The sequence below is a fragment of the Dasypus novemcinctus genome, chromosome 20, assembly GCF_030445035.2.
Source record: "Dasypus novemcinctus isolate mDasNov1 chromosome 20, mDasNov1.1.hap2, whole genome shotgun sequence".
NCBI lineage: Eukaryota > Metazoa > Chordata > Mammalia > Cingulata > Dasypodidae > Dasypus > Dasypus novemcinctus.
The window spans coordinates 52,157,903-52,175,692 of NC_080692.1; the positions used below are offsets into that span (position 1 = coordinate 52,157,903).

Genomic DNA, 17,790 nt, shown 5'->3' on the forward strand with positions numbered 1-17,790 from the left:
CCTTTTTCAGTAAGAGAAAATGGTAATTAGATAGGAAACCACTCACTCAAAAGCCACATTTCCTGGGATATTAAAATATTCAGCTAATTATGTGCATGCTCAGACTCATTATAAAGAAAACCCAAATACCCATTTGCTAAGCCATGGTTATTGCTCATCATGCAGGGAAGTGGTATTGAGTGAGCATTCTTACTACGCCTAAGTAAACCTCGCAGCAATCAGAACTACTATTTAGGAACAAAATCACACATGAAAAACTAAAGATTTTAATGTGAACTTTAAGGGTTCCTAAGGACCTTCAGGAAATGACTAGAAAATGAAAATGCAGTGTTGCCCACAAGGAAGTTGTATCCCACGTCACTAGTGAAGCCTGAGGAGAAAAGCACCATAGTCTTATACTCATGTCATTTAAGTATTTCGTGATTGACTATACTCAAAATGTAGCGTGTGCCATGTGAGTGGGCTATAACAATATTGATTTTGTTGTCTTTTTGGTATTTATGTGCTGATTTTCTTTTTTTTTTTTTTTAAAGATTTTTAAATTTATTTCTCTCCCCTCCCCCTGCTCCCAACCCTGGTTATCTGTTCTCTGCGTCTAATTGCTTTGTCTTCTTCTTTGTCCTCTTCTGTTGTTGTCAGCAGCACAGGAATCTGTGTTTCTTTTTGTTGTGTCATCTTGTTGTGTCAGCTCTCCGTGTGTGCAGCACCATTCCTGGGCAGGCTGCACTTTCTTTCGCGCTAGGAGGCTCTCCTAACGGGGCGTACTCCTTGAGCATGGGGAGCCCCTACATGGGGGACACCCTGGGTGGCACGGCACTCTTTGCACACATCAGCACTGCGTGTGGGCCAGCTCCACACAGGTCAAGGAGGCCAGGATTTGAACCATGGACCTCCCATGTGGTAGACGGACACCCTAACCACTGGGCCAAGTCCGCTTCCCACAACTGTCTTTTTAATCTCAGAATTTCCAGCACTTGGTAAAGAGCCTAAAAAAAGTGGGTAGCTAAGGGTGTGTGTTTAGAAATTAATATGTTAACACCTAAGGTGTGTAAAATGAAATAAATCTATTTGCACATTTTAAAAAATTATGCTTGACCATGTTACACAATAAAACATACTGTAAAGAAGTGGCCTAGAGCTCAAATGCATCACAAAAGGCAGAATACAAATGTAAATTTAAAAAAAAATCCACCCTGAATGATGGGGTAAAAATGAGCTGTTCTTTCTTATCACACTGACAAACAGTAAAAAGAAAAGCACAGTAAAGGTGTGGAAGAAAGGGTATTCTTATATTCTGCTTTATGGCAGCATAAATTATTATAGTTCTTCTAGAGGGTAGTTAGTCCAAAGCTTTAAAAGGTACAGGGAAGTGGATTTGGCTCAACAGAGGTCCAAGGTTGAAACCCTGGGCCTCCTGGGCCTCCTGACCTGTGTGGGGAGCTGGCCCATGCACAGTGCTGATGCACACAAGGAATGCTGTGACACGCAGGGGTGTCCCCCGAGTAGGGGAGCCCCACGTGCAAGGAGTGCACCTCATAAGGAGAGCCGCCTAGCACAAAAAATGTACAGCCTGCCCAGGAGTGGCACCGCAGCAAGATGACACAACAAAAAGAGACACAGATTCCTGGTGCTGCTGACAAGAATACAAGTGGACACAGAAGAACATACAGCAAATGGACATAGAGAGCAGACAACTGGGAGGCATGGGGGGCAGGGAGGGCAGGGAAGAGGAGAGAAATAAATAAATAAGAAATCTTTTAAAAAAAGGTACAGATCACTTGATCCAGCAATTCCAATTCAAGGAATTTATCAAATAAGTAAACAAAAACATATGTACATGGAATTGTACTGTAGACGATGGACTACAGTTAATAGTACAAGTAAGAGAATGTTCCTTCATAATTATAACAAATATATGATACTAATACAAAGTATTAATAATAGGGTAGAATATGGGAAAAATAGACTTAGTAAATTATGGATGGATAATATACAATTTTAATAATCTTTCATTAATTACAACAAAGGTACTTTTTAAAAAAAGTGAAATTCTATTTCTGAATGGCTTTTACAGACTTTTTTCTTTTTGAGGTACCAAAGGCTGGTGATTGAACTTAGGACCTCATATGTGGGAAAAGCTGACGCTCAACCACTGAGCCACATCAGCTTCCCTGAGGTGTTTTTCTTCATCTGTTCTGCTTGTTTGTTTTTGTTCTTTCAGGAGGCACTGGGAACTGAAACTTGGATATCCCATGTGGGAGGTGAGTGCTCAACTGCTTGAGCCACATTCACTCCCAAAAGGTAATTACTTTTTATTAAAAAGTACAATTATTAAGAAGTGCTGTCATCAATTGTAACAAATGTCCCACACCAATACAAGGTGTTGGTGGTGGGGTGGTATATGGGAGCCCTGTATTTTACGCATGATTGGTTTGTAAATCCACAACTTCTCTAAAAAAAAAAAGTAAACAACAAAAATAAATCCATATGTACATGGATTCTTATTATGTATAAGACCATGTATAACAGTGAACTATTTTTAAGGCACTAAATGTTTAATGAGAGTTAAAAGAATTACGCTTAGTCATAAAATGGAATATATTGTAGCAGAATTGAAATAACAGAAGAAAGAGTAAGTGATGCCAAAGACAGAACAGCTAAAGTTGAAGAAAGAAAAGAACAGATAAAGAAAAAATGGAAAAAAATGGGCAGGGACTCAGGAAGTTGAATGACAACATGAAATGCAACAACATATATGTCATGGGAGTTCCAGAAAGAGAAGAGAAGGGAAAAGGGGCAGAAAGAGTATTTGAGGAAATAATAGCTGAAAATTTCCCAACTCTCAAAAGACATGAACTTAAATGTCCAAGAAGCACAGCATACCCCAATCAGAATAAATCAAATAGAACCACTCCAAGAAACATACTACTCAGGACATCAAATGTCAAGTATAAGAGAAAATTCTAAGAGAACACCAAAGGAGAAACAAACCACCACATACAAGGGACACCTAGTAAGACTTAGCGCAGATTTGAAGGAGAAATGAAGGAGAAAAAAAAAAGAAAAAGAAAAAGAAACCAAGGAGGCGAGAAGACAGTGGTATGATACAATTAGGATAATTAAAGTGAAAAACTGCCAGCCGAAAATTCTTTATCCAGAAAAACTGTCCTTCAAATACGAAGGTGAGTTTAAAATATTTGCAAATAAATAACAAACCTTTGCAGGAAATATTGAAAGAAGCCTTACAGCCCTAAAGAAAAAGAAGAGAGAGGCTTGGAGAGGATAGAAAAATGAATAGCAGAAAGGATAACCAAAAGAGTAAAAACATATATGATATGACATATGAAAACCAAAGAAGAAAATGGTGGCAGTAAATAATGCATTTACAGTAATATCTTTGCATGTGAATGGATTAAACTCCCCAATCAAAAGATACAGGCTGACAGAACAGATAAAAAAATACGAGCCATCCTTATGCTGCTTATTAAGAGACTCACCTAGACCCAAGGATACAAAATGGCTGAAAGTGAAAGGTTGGAAAAAGAACACTCCACGTAAACAGTAACCAAAAAAGAGCAGGGGTAGCTATACTAATACCAGACAAAACAGACTTTAAATGCAAAAAAGTTATGAGATACAGAAGGCCATTATAATAAGAGGGACAATCCACCAGGAAGAAATAGCCATAAATATCTATGCACCTAATCAGGGTGCCCTAATCATGAGGCAAACTCTGGCAAAACTGAAAGGAGAAATAGACATCTCTACAATAATCATTGGAGACTTCAACACACCACTCACATCATTAGAAAGAACAATTAGAAGATCAACAAGGAAACAGAGAGCTTGAACAATATGATAAACAAATTAGACCTAATAGACATATACTGAACACTGCATCCAAACTCGGTGGATTATATGTTCTTTTCATGTGCGCATGGATCCTTCTCCAGGATAGACCACATGTTAGGGCACAATGCAGCTCTCAGTAAATATAAAAAGACTGAAATTATACAAAGCACATTCTCTAATCATAATGGAATGACTCTAGAAATAAATAATAGACAGGAAAAAGATATATTTGCAAATGTGTAGAGGATGAACAACACACTCCTAAAAAATCAGCAAGTCAAAGAAGAAATTGCTAGTGAAATCAGTAAATATACTGAGACAAATGAAAACAAGAACACAACTTATCAAAACTTATGGGACACGCCTAAGGCAGTAGTGAGAGGCACATTTATTACCCTAAACGACTATATTTAAAAAGAAGAAAGAGCTAAACTCAAAGATTTAACTGAACAACTACAGAAACTAGAAAAAGAACAGCAAATCAATCCTAAAGCAAGCAGAAGGAAAGAAATAATAAAAATTAGAGCAGGAATAAATGAAAATGAGGGGGGAAAAAAGCAATCAACAATAGAGAAAATCAATAAAACCAAAACCTGGTTCTTTGAGAAGATCAATAAAATTGACAACCCCCTACCTAGACTAACAAAGAAAAAAAAGAGAGAAGATGCAAATAAATACAATCAGAAATGAAAGGGGGAAAGTTACAACTGACTCCACAGAAATAAAAGGATTCATAAGAGGATATTATGAGAAACTGTATGCCAACAAACTAGACACTTAGATGAAATGGGCAAATTCCTAGAAATGCACAAACAACCTACACTGACACTACAAGAAATACAGAACTTAACAAACCAGTAACATTAAAAGAGATTCAATTTGTCCTCAAAAATCTCCCAGAAAAGAAAAGTCCAGGAACAGATGGCTTCACATGCAAATTCTACTAAGTATTTCAAAAGAATTACCACCAATCCTGCTTAAACTCTTCAAAAAAATGAAGAGGAGGGAAAATTACCCAATGTATTTTATGAAGCCAATATCACCCTAATACCAAAGCCAGATAAAGACACAAGAAAACTACAAATCTTGCTAATGACTATAAGGCAAAATTTCTCAACAAAATACTTGCAAATCGAATCAAACAGCATACCAGAGACTTACATACCATGACCAAATGGGATTTATTCCTGGTATGCAAGGGTGGTTTAACATAAGAAAATCTATCAACATAATACACCACACATAAACAAAGTGAAGGAAAAAAAACCCACTTGATATCTCAATCAATGCAGAAAAGGTATTTGACAAAATCCCGCATCCTTTCTTGATAAAAACACTTCAAAAGATAGGAATAGAAGGAAAATTTCTCAATATGATAAAGGGCATATATGAAAAAATGACAGCCAGCATCGTACTCACTGGGGAAAGGTTGAAAGCTTTCCCTCTAAGATTGGGAACAAGACAAGGATGCCCACTGCCACCACTTTTATTCAACATTGTGCTAGAAGTTCCAGCTAGAGTAATTAGACAAGAAAAAAAAATTAAAGGCATCCAAATAGGAAAAGAGGAAATAAAATTCTATCAGCGGATGACATGATGCTATATTCTGAAAATTCTGAAATGCCTACAACAAAGCTATTTAAGCTAATAAATGAGTTCAGCAAAGTGGTAGGATACAAGACCAACACGCAAAAACAAGTAGTTTTTGTACACTAGTACTGAACAGTCAGGAGGAAATTAGGGAAAAAATTCCATTTACAATAACGACAAAAGACTCAAATACCTAGGAACCAATTTAACCAAGGAAGTACAGGACCTATATGCAGAAAACTATAAAACAATACTAAAAGAAATCAATGAAAAACTAAATAAACAGAAAGACATTCTGTGTTCATGGATTGGAAGACTAAATATCATGAAGATGTCAATGCTACCCTAACTGTTTTATAGATTTAATGCAATACCAATCAAAATTCCAACAGCTTACTTTACAGAAATTGAAAAGGCAATTACCAAGTTCATTTGGAAGGGAAAGTGCACCCAAAGAACCAAAAGCATTCTAAAAAAGAAGAGTGACATGGGAGGAATTTCACTGCCTCACCTTGAAACATATTAAAAAGCTACAGTGGTCAAACAACATGGTATTGGCATAAAGATAGACACATCAATGAGTGGAATAGAATTGAGAGTCCAGAAATAAACCCTCCCCTCTGGGGCCAACTGGTTTTTGACAAATCTACCAAGTCCATGTTAATAGGACAGAACAGTCTCTTCAACAAATGGTGCTAGGAGAACTGGATATCCATAATCAAAACATTGAAAGAGGACCCCTATCTCACTCCCTATACAAGAATCAACTCAAAATGGATCAAAGACCTAAATATAAAAAAAGCCTGGACCATAAAACTACTAGGAGAAAATGTAGGGAAACATCTTAAAGACCCTGCAGTTTCTTGGGCCTGACATCCAAATTATGTGCAGCAAAAGAAAAGACAGATAAATGGAACCTCCTCAAAATTAAACACTTTTGCAATTCACAGGACTTTGTCAAAATGATGAAAAGGCAGCTGATTCAATGGGAGAAAATACTTGGAAATCACATATCTGATAAGGGTTTAATATGCAGGATATATGAGAAGATGTTACAACTCAACAATGTGACAAATGACTCAATTAAAAATGGGCCAAAAATTTGAATAGACATTTGTCCAAAGAAGAAACACAAATGGCAAAAAACACATGAAAAAATGTTCAACATCACTCATGATGAGGGAAATGCAAATCAAAACTACAATGAGAGATATCATTTCATACCTATCAGAATGGCCACTATTAAAAAGACAGAACTACAAATGTTGGAGAGGATGTGGAGAGATGGAACATTTATTCACTGTTGGTGGGAACGCAGAATGATACAGCCACTGTGGAAGACTGTTTGGCAGTTCCTAAGGAAGTTGAATATAGCCTTGCCACGTGACCTTGCAATACCACTACTGGGTATATACCCAGAAGAACTGACAGCAGTAACACAAATAGATATCTGCTCAACTATGTTCTTAGCAGTGTGATTCATGGTTGCCAAAGGTGGACACAACCCAGGTGTCCATCAACCAGTGAGTGTATAAAGAAACTGTGGTGTATTCACACAATGGAATATTATGCAGTGGTAAACTGAAATGAAGTCGTGAAGCATATGACAGCATGGATGAACCTGGAGGACATATTGAGGGAAGCAAGCCAGACACAAAAGGACAAATACTATATGATTGTGTTACTATGAACTAAATATACTGTGTAACATTTTGTATGATTTCATTTATATAAAATGTAAATATAAATCAATTTATAAAGATGAAATTTGATTAGTGGTTATGTAGGGCTACGGAAGGCATGCTGAGAAGTGTGGAGCTTTTCTTTTTGGAGTAATGAAATAATTCTAAAATTTTCTGTGATGATGAATGCACAACACTGTGATTACACTATTAATAAAAGTCATTGAATACCATAGGGTATATGACTATATCACAACAAAACTATTTAAGAAATAAATAATTGTGTGAGAATATCCAGAAATAGCAGCTATTTACAGCAGAGGAAACACAGAGATTGAGAGGGGAAGAATTTTGTTTGTTTTTTGTTTATTATTATTATGGAAATAATAAAAATGTTCTAATAATGATTGAAGTGATGAATGAACAATTGTGTGATTATACTAAATACCATAATTGTATACTTTGGATGAACTGTATGCTTACTATGTATCAATAAAATTTATTTTTTAAAAAGTATATGTTTCAAAATCAAATATGGCTTACAAAATAGATAATACACTAAATATTCATTGTGAACTGTTTTCTATATTAAAAGTTGTTTGAGGGAGGAGATGTAGCTCAGTTGTTGAGTGCCTGCTTCACATGTACAAGGTCCTGGGTTCAATTCCTGGTACCTCCTTAAAAAAAAAAAGTGTTTTATTCACAATTTTAAGAGTTGCAAAAAATACATTAATCACAACAGAGTGGTTTGCCATTTTGTAAAGACTCCAAAAATCACTGAGAGTGGATATATGAGACATTTTGAAAGCAAATTATTAATAAAATAGATACGTATATATTCATAAGAATATACTTTTCATGAGTACCTATTAAAAGTATGTCTTATTTCTTCAACAAAGAGGTTAAGGCATGAGAAGTAGATTTGGCTCAACTGATAGAACGGTCCACCTACCACATGGGAGGTCCAAGGTTCAAACCTAGGGCCTCCTGACCCGTGTGATGAGCCAGCCCACGTGCAGTGCTGATGTGTGCAAGGAGTGCCGTGCCACGCAGGGGTGTCCCCCACGTAAGGGAGCCCCACACGCAAGGAGTGCGCCCTGTAAGGAGAGCCACCCCACGTGAAAAAAGCACCACCTGCCCAGGTGTGGTGCTGCGTACAGGGGGAGCTGATGTAGCAAGATGATGCAATAAAATGAGACACAGATTCCCGGTGCCATTCACAAGAACCCAAGCAGACACAGAAGAACACACACAGTGAATGGGCACAGAAAGCAGACAGTGGGGTGGGGGGAAGGGGAGAGAAATAAATAAAAAATAAATCTTTAAAAAAAAAAAAAAGGTTAAGACAGTAACAAAAATTGTTTACATCTATACATATCAATGCACACACTATGTACTTTTTAAAAGTAGATTATATATAACTGATAATTTTTGGTAAAGAGAAAACAAATATTTTATTATTAATAATTAAAAATAATTTTGCTTACTAGTTGCTATATCCTGTAATAACTGCCACAGTCAATCTGTTCATTCTCATTTTAGCTCAGTGATCTTTTCAACACTTCTATTTATGGCATGATGGTGGACTACTGATACTAAACTAAACAAAAATTGCTAAATAATTTTAAAACTCTCTATTATGGGAATAAATGGATTTGTAAAAAGTAAGGGAAATTATTAGAAATGTAAGCAAGAGCCTAGTGGGGGGGCTAAAGTTTGATTTTACTTCAGTATACACTGGGAGACCAAGTGCATTATACAGATGTAATACAGAGGAAACTAAATAGAAACTCTGTAATCCTAAATTAGAATTGGAAATAACAGTGTGAATTCATGAATCAGTTTATCTTAAAAGTGTAGGGGGAGCAGATGTGGCTCAGACAACAGGGCGCCTGTCTCCTACATGGGAGGTGCCAGGTTTGGTTCCCAGTTCCTCCTAAGGAAGATGAGACACAATGAGCCGAAGTCACTCAAGTAGGTGGGCACCCACCTCCCACATGGGAGGTCCCGGAGCCTCCTGGGGAGACGAGCAGACAAGGAAGGAGCCTTCTGGGGGGATGAGGGGGAATAATAAAAATTTTTTTTAAGTATATGTATGATTAATGTAACTATGGACTACAGTTAACAGCAATACTGTATAATATTCTTGCATCAATGCCAAAGATGTCATGTGTTAATAATAGAACGGTATGAAAAAAAATATGCCAGATGTCCTCTGTGGACCATGGGTGGTCGTAATAGTCTCATATCATCTCAAAACCTGTAACATATGTTCCACCACAGTGTGGTGTCCTGGTGAAGGGGTGTTGTATGGGAATTCTACACATGGGAATGACTGTTTTGTAAGTTCACAACTTCTATAATAAAAACATATTTTAAAGAATTTTAAAAGTGTACATATGTATGTGGTGTGATGAATGTGGAGTGATGGATACATACATGCACACACACACATCTGCCCGTATTTCCCCCAGCTCTCCAACTGAAAGGGCCTAGAGTCAAAGGTCAGTCCAGTGCAGTAAGACTCCCTAGCAGCCAGACTGTAATCTTGGAGAATTGCCTAATTCTAGGTCTGGGACAAGAAAAGCACAAAATGATCATGGAACATCTTGCCAACAAGATAGCAAGAAAGCTATTAAAGAACACGAGTCCTATCAGAAGGATGAAGCAGACAACCAGAAGAGGTTCCCACTGGTCAGAGATGGGACAACTTGAGCTAAAATAAGGATAAATACAATGAGGAAACTCTTTTTTTTTTTTTTTTTAATTTAATTCCCCTCCCCTCCCCCGGTTGTCTGTTTTCTGTGTCTTTTTGCTGCGTCTTGTTTCTTTGTCCGCTTCTGTTGTCGTCAGCGGCACAGGAAGTGTGGGCGGCACCATTCCTCGGCAGGCTGCTCCCTCCTTCGCGCTGGGCGGCTCTCCTTATGGGTGCACTCCTTGCGCGTGGGGCTCCCCTACGCGGGGGACACCCCTGTGTGGCACTGCACTCCTTGCGCGCATCAGCACTGCGCATGGGCCAGCTCCACCCGGGAAACTCTTAAATATGTCAGATTTCTTTAATTCATAATGACATTAATTTTTAAAAGCCTAACTGGTCACTTTCAGAGGATGAGAGGGGACAAATTATCTTGAAAACTAGAAAATAAAGGGCAACAATCCAGCATTCTCCTGCCTGAACTATATGAGTTGTACCACAGAATAAGCAAATAGTAGAGGAGGAAAGCAGAGTGCACCTCTTTACTAAATTATTCCAGGTAATTAATGGAAAAAATGATGGAATTAGAATGTCACAATTAGGCAATCTCCAGTGTATGATTGAATCCACGTATTAAACGTTAGTGGCTGTCAACATAAAAAAGAGAGACAGTAAAACAGTATGTGCCTCTGGATGAAGGAACACATCCAGACTGAGCATGACTCAAACAAGCATCTGGATCCAGCTGTCAAACTGCAGGAAGTAGAGAGCACAGAGCCAACTGAACTGCTCCAGCATATGGAATCAAAAAATCCAGACTGCAGGATACTTTACAAGCCAAGTGCTTGGATTTTCTAACTGTTTAAGTTGACATGACTTTATATAAATTGTAAGGAAAAAAAAGAGAAGAGAGGGACATCTGTGATTAAAAAAACTAAAAAGATTTATCCTTTTTTTTTTTTTTTTAAAAGGTACTAGGACCAGGGACTGAACACCAGGACCTCACATGTAGAAAACTGGCGCTCAACCACTGAGCCACATCGGTCCCCCTGAGTTCGCTTCTTCATTTGTTTGCTGGTTGGTTGTTTTTTCTTTTTAGGAGGTACTGGGGACTGAACCCACCTCCCGTGTGGGAGGCAGGCACTCAACCACTTGAGCCACATCCGCTCCCTCAAACTTTTTTAAATGTGCAAGAATAAGTACCTCAGATTGCACACTTGGGTGATAAACTCATAAAGAAATATAAGAAATAGCTGTCCCTTTTGATGAGGGAAGAGGCTGAGTATGGGAATGAGCACAAAGAAGGGCACTATGATACCACGAACTTCTAGTTTTTGACCTGGGTTGTGGTTACAAGTGCATGATAATTCACTAAGTATTTGTTTTGTGTGATTTTCTGTATCTGATTTATTTATAATGGAAATGTTTCTTAAAAATTAATATTTATACAGGTAAAGTGTGAAGAACATAAACTGACAGTTGGTATAAGGCATTAATGAAAAAAATTATAAAACTTTACTGAGAGACATTAAAGCAGACCTTGATAAATGGAGAGACATACCATTTTCATGAAAGGGGACACAATCATTTAAAGATGTCCATTCCCCCAAAACTGGATTTAATTGCAACTCCAGCAAAAAGAAGGTGAAGGGAACTGTCCTATCTGATACCAAGACCTAATTAAAGCCCTGGTAATGACACAAACGCGTCAGCGCAGGGACAGGAAGCAGACCCCGCCTTAGGACCATCGTGGAGAGGCGGCACCACAGAACAGCTAGTCAATGCACCGTGTGAAATAGCTGGTTACACATATTTTAAAAATATTAAATCTGAGCCCATCCTTACAACAATAAACAAAAATCAATTTCTTACAGAGTAAGTATTTAAATGGAAAAATTTTAAATGTTTAGAAGATGTCGAATATTTTTATGATCTCAGACTAGAGAAGGTTCTTAAATAAGACAGAAAACTAAGTTATATATGAAAAGATTAGTAAATTGGAATTGGATTACATTAATATTAAAAGTATCTGTTCATGAGAGGAGCCCCACATTGAAAGGAGATATTTGCTATACAAAATTGACAAAGGATTAGTGTCTTGAAGAATATAAAAAGAAAGCAGTAAGAAAAAAAAGTCTTAATATCACGATTCTGTTTATCATAAAATAAAACCTAATAATATAAAAATATTGACCAAAGTTGGTTAAATTCTATAACTTTTAGGATATATGTCATAGAAACAAACTTTCTCCTAATCAAAATATCAGGTCTGCTTTTATGATTTATGACCTCCACAGCCAAAAAGTCCTGTTGCTCACTTGCACATGACTAGAGTTTGTGATTTAGTAAGCTGCAAACTATTTCAAGAAAACGTCAAGCCGCTCTTCCACTCTCCGACAGGTTGACCCTGGCAGGCCTCTGGTCGAGGGAGGGGAAGAAGAGCAGGGCAGCTTTCAGGAGCCAGGGCAGGGGCCCGAGCCTCCGCTGGTTTCCACTGAAGAGCCACAGGAGGTAAAACGTTCGTTCCTAAGTCTTTAGTTACTGGGATCAAAAGCAGATTCTGTGTTTAAAGCTCTGTCATCTACTCCTCCACGAGTCAACCTCCAGTCCTCGTACTGTCCTGTTTCAGGACAAAGTGCCTCTTTCTGATGTGGGTCCCAGAAAACAGCCTTCTGGGTGCTTGCCCTACGTTAAACTTCTGGGTAACAAGACTGCTAAGTTTCTAGGATGTACACACTCTGTGCACCTCAAATTAGTCGAGAAGGACATTTCCATCACTGAACTCCATCTACTTTGAGTCACTGGGTTTTCATGGCAACTGGTCAGCATTTGCAATGTTTTCAACTTTGATGGCAGAGCTTTCACAGTGCACAAGAAATGAAGTATCAGGTGTTATTCAAACCCCTGTGGGGGGTGTGGTAAGTGGGGTATATGGGAACCTCATATTTTTTAATGTAATATTTTCTGTGATTTATATATCTTTAAAAAAATAATAAAAAATGAAGAAAAAAAAACTTTAACAAAGAGTAAGGAAGAATTAAGAAGGTGTACCAGAGTGCAAATCAACATGAGCCTTTTATTTCATTCCTTTAAATAAAATGTCTTTCTCTAATCCGAGACACACTCTCAATGTTAAATTTGCTAACATTTACACAGAACTTTGTCGTTCTAGTATAAAATCATTTAGCATGCTATCTGCAGGGCAGACCTGCAGTGAGTTAATAACGTAAAAGCAGATACTGAGGCAGATAAGGAATAGCTAAGGGCAGTGCCCAGCGCGGAGGCTGGGGTGGCCGAGGGCCTGTGGACAGACTGGCCTGCCTCCCGCACCGCTGTGCAGCACTGACCTGGGCAGCCACTCGGCGTTCTCCAATGCGTGGCTAAAATTACTGCCCACAGCCGAGAGGACCAAATGCAGGGGGACTGCACAAGGCCTAGCCACACGACCCTGACAGCTGCGTCACTGAAAGGCTGTTACCAACTTACTGTACAGCACGTTTTTTAACTTCAAGTTCTGTAATCTCAGGAGTCACTCTACCAAAAATACCCATCTGAGTTAAAAAAATACTCATAAATACTCATACTTCTTTATTTGAAACTGAAATAAACAGGAAGATACTCATCGACGAAAACTTCTCAACAAGCAAGGACAAGATAATCAACAGAGCAAAGAGCTCACAAAGGGCCCAAGGAAGAAACTCAGCAGCAAGACCGACAGGGCTATTTAAAAGAGGAAGTATGACCACGGAAAGTTTTCCCTTAAAAAAAGAGAAAAAGAAAAGCAGGGCACGGGGTATAGAAGAACATTTATATGTTTCTTGACCTGGAACAAATGGCTGACTACTTAATCTAACAAAGCTCAACTTCAAATGAAGAACGATTAAGACTACCATAGAGGAGTACACGGGACCCATAAAACTATTAATAATTATATTAATAATCCCAACATCCGTTCTCATCTCGTCAGTGACGATTACGCGCTAAGTATTTTGTGCAGGCTGTCTTATTTTACCTTCGCAATAAATCAGGTTACGAATCTCCAGCGGACATGAGCAAACGGGCACTCAGGAAGGTGCTGTGCCTTGCCCTGGTCACAGTTACTTAGAGACAGAATGAAGATTCGAACCAAGGATGTGACGTCTTCAAAACCAACATTCTCTTGGGCCCAAACCACTTCTCCAGGCACAGCATTAGGAAACTGAACTAAATGACCTGAGATCCCTGGCAGGTCCACAATCTCCAGTAAAGAATTCAGCCATCAGAGGAGAACTTCCTGTTAACAGAAATCCAGCCCCTGGAACACATTATCAAGGCACATCACGTAGGATAAACTGAAGAAAATACAAGTCGCGAAGGGCTGTCAACAAGCAAACAGTGCCAACATACACACAAGACGGGAAGTACAAATATAGCCGGCTTGGCTCGGCCTCACTTCTAATTTAAAACAGAGAAAAAAAAGAAAGGGGCAAAATAAGCTAGACGGCATCTGCCAGGAGCCTGCACTCCAGTTCTGCGGGGCTAGATGCTGGCAAGCCAAAGAAGCGAGGCGCACTCCTCAAAGAGCGGCCGCGGGCAGGTACCACTGCCCACCCCTCTGTGACACACGAGGACGGGCCCTGGCTTCCTCCGGAAGATCCTCTCGGTGTTGGGGCCAACCTCCCAGTCTAGGAACAGCGTCAGCTGTCCTCAGGTAAAATTACACCGGTTTTGTTAGTTTCTCAAGTATGTGCTGGGAGAATTAGGAGTGACAGGAACCACACAGGAAACGTCTTCCTGAGGCTTTAGGCCTCCAGCTCTGGCCACAGTTTAGACCTGGGCAGGCCCTGTCTCCTTGTGCCTGCGTCCCCCACCTCGAAGGCACTGCTCCTGGGGCAGAGGGCCGGGCCACGCTCGGAGCTGGGCAGCTCCGCTCAGCCCTTTCCAAGGTCCACCGATTTTTATGAGCCTTTACTAATCTGGAATGAGAGGCCTAAATGCTCCTGCCAGTAGGAGGATTCTCTCACTGGCTTCAGGGAAAGCAATATATCCCTTTTGTGATGATTATGCATTATCAGGGAAAAGGTGTTACTACATTAGAAAAGAAATGCACCCAAAGCTCCAAGCTAATGCTTCTACATTCCTGCCTCTCTCCAGCTACAGCCACCTCAAAGAAAAGCTGCAGCTCAGCCTTCCAGCTCACTCAGATCTGCTCCTTTTACACAAAGCAGAAAAGAATTCTGACCATTAATTACTTGGTTCTAACAATACACCCGTGGAAATACATAAACGGGGGGCAACAGGTAGCCAGGAGCTTAAACTCGGGCTTCCAGGGCCGTCAACCTCCAGGAAGGCTTACCTTGCGAGTACAGGAGGATCTGCATCTCCAGCAGGGCGCAGGTGAACGCCTGCACCAGGTTCTCCAGGCCCAGCAGCTCCAGCGCTTCGCGGAGCGGGTAATCCGAGAGGGGCAGCTCGCCGGGCCCCGGGCGCTGGCAGACGATGGGCTCGTAGACCCCGTAGAACTTGAGCGACCTGCCCGGGGGCGGGAGTGGCACCTCGTAGAGGATGTTGTGCACGTAGCTCTCGAGCGGCAGGGGCGGCGGCTGCGGGGCGCTGACGGCCGCGTGCAGCTGCACCAGGAACTTGCGGCAGGCCTGCATGAAGGGCAGCGGCGCCAGCAGGCACATGCTCTTGGAGACGTACAGCGTGTCCCTGCCCATGTCGTAGGAGTCGCGGCGCGGCAGCCCTGGCCGGGGCGCCGCCTGGCCCGTGTCGGCGCTGCCGGCCAGCGAGTCGGTGCTGCAGGAGGCCGGGGCGCCGCCGCGCTCGGCGTGGTGCATCTGGTAGAGCGTCTGCATGGCCGCGCAGAGGGCCCTGCTCCTGACCTCCTCGAAGAAGGTCAGCACGAAGCCGTAGGTGCGCGAGCCGTCCTCCCGCGTGATGAGGAAGGAGTGGAACTGCGGCTCCCTGCCGTCCGCCTGTGTCCGGAAGGACAGGCCCTTGGGCAGGCACAGCTGTGGAGGGAGCGGAGAGCGTCAGGGGGTGGCCACGGCAGCGCCCGAGCACGCGTGTCCCACCCGGCAGGCTGGGAGGACAGACGTTTACCCAGAGTCAGCGTTACCAGCAGGGCCTTGAACCAGAGACACAGCTAGTTCCTCAGTTACGTGGAAACAAGGCGACTCTCAACATATACCTGTATACACGGGGGGAAGTCCTTACTTTGCCGTATCACCTGAAGGAGACTTGAGTGACTTAGGCCCAGTGTACTTCTAACAAGCCTGTGGCCTTCACCAAGTCAGTACACTTCTCGGAGCCTCAGTTTCTGTACCTACAACAGCTACTTTTTCTTTTTTTGACTTGAAGAAAATTGCAAAGGCAATTTAAAAATATTTAATTATTATTTTTGCCATAATGATGGTAATGTTTCAATGGAAAGGGAAACAGGTGAAAGCTCATTCGATAAGTGAAAAATTAAATATCATTCTCTATATTTTGAATTATATATTTCATCCCAGAAAAACAAACTCTGAAAATGGAAAGAAAGCTTTGTGATTTACTGAAGCAGAAGGGAAGACACAGGCTAGCTGAGGCCATTTCCAGGAGAGCTGTGCCCTAGGCCTCGTGCACCACACAGGACCAAGTCGAACCTGGGAGCAAAACTTCCGAAGGTGCTAAAGATGCCATATAAGACAGTTAAAATGCACACACATTTATAATCAGTTCCTTAAAATGTTTTAAATAAAAGAAATACAATAAACTAGGGAAAATGTATGAAATACTGAAATAAAGAACTCATGATTCAACCGTCCTAATATAATAATCATTAAGTTTTTTTAAAAAAAAGATTGATTTCTCTCCCCTACCCCCCGCCAGTTGTCTGCTCTCTTTGTCCATTCGCTGTGTGTTCTTCTGTGACCGCTTCTATCCTTATCAGCGGCACCGGGAATCTGTGTTTCTTTTTGTTGTGTCATCTTGTTCTGTCAGTTCTCCGTGTGTGCAGTGTCATTCATGAGCAGGCTGCAATTTCTTTTGCGCTGGGCGGCTCTCCTTATGGGGCACACTTCTCATGTGTGGGGCTCCCCTATGCGGGGACACCCCTGCGTGGCACGGTGCTCCTTGCGCGCATCAGCGCTGTGCATGGGCCAGCTCCACGAGTCAAGGAGGCCCAGGGTTTGAACCGCGGACCTCCCATGTGGTAGACAGACGCCCTAACCACTGGGCTAAGTCCGCTTCCCAATCATTAAGTTTTATGTATTCTTTTTCACTTCTGTATTATCTTGAAGCCAGGACCTCATGTATGGGAAGCAGGCACTCAACCACTGAGCTACACCTGTTCCACTCTATTGCTTTTTACATAGAAATAATGTCACTGTACATTATTACATTTTTTTCTATTTTTTCAGAGTTAAAAACCAATGTGGAGGGAAGCAGATTTTGCTCAACGGATAGAGCATCCACCTACCACATGGGAGGTCCAGGGTTCAAACCCCAGGCCTCCTGACCCATTGGTGAGAGGGTCCATGCGCAGTGCTGATGTGCGCAAGGAGTACCGTGCCACGCAGGGGTGTCCCCCACGTAGGGGAGCCCCACGCGCAAGGAGTGCGCCCCGTAATGAGAGTCACCCAGCGTGAAGAAAGGGCATTCTGCCCAGGAGAGGGGCCACACACACGGAGAGCTGACATAGCAAGATGACACAACAAAGAAAGACACAGATTCCTATGCCGCTGACAAGAATACAAGTGGACACAGACAAACACACAGCAAATGGACACAGAGAATAGACAACTGGGGGGGGGGAGGGGAGAGAAATAAATAAATAAATCTTAAAAAAAAAAATGTGGAAAAAAAGTAAGAAGTTCTCCCAAATACTTGTATTATGAAGAGAACACAATTCACCTTGAGAGTCACACGTCTTTCTTTCAAACCATCAACACATTAAGCGGCTTTCCTGAGCCCTGTGATGGTGACACAGTGAGGAGAAAGGAGGACAGG

The 17,790-nt window shown here is 41.1% G+C and overlaps 1 protein-coding gene across 4 annotated transcripts in view; it reads right to left on the reverse strand.

Moving 5' to 3' along the window:
* The window catches only part of DENND5B (DENN domain containing 5B), a 205,063-nt gene that overhangs the window by 93,158 nt on the left and 94,115 nt on the right, over nt 1-17,790 (reverse strand). For all 4 annotated transcript variants that reach the window (XM_058283016.2, XM_058283014.2, XM_058283015.2 and 1 more), the window contains one exon: nt 15,155-15,812. In XM_058283016.2, the coding sequence (XP_058138999.1) occupies nt 15,155-15,812 (658 nt within the window). The remainder of the gene's footprint in view (nt 1-15,154; nt 15,813-17,790) is intronic.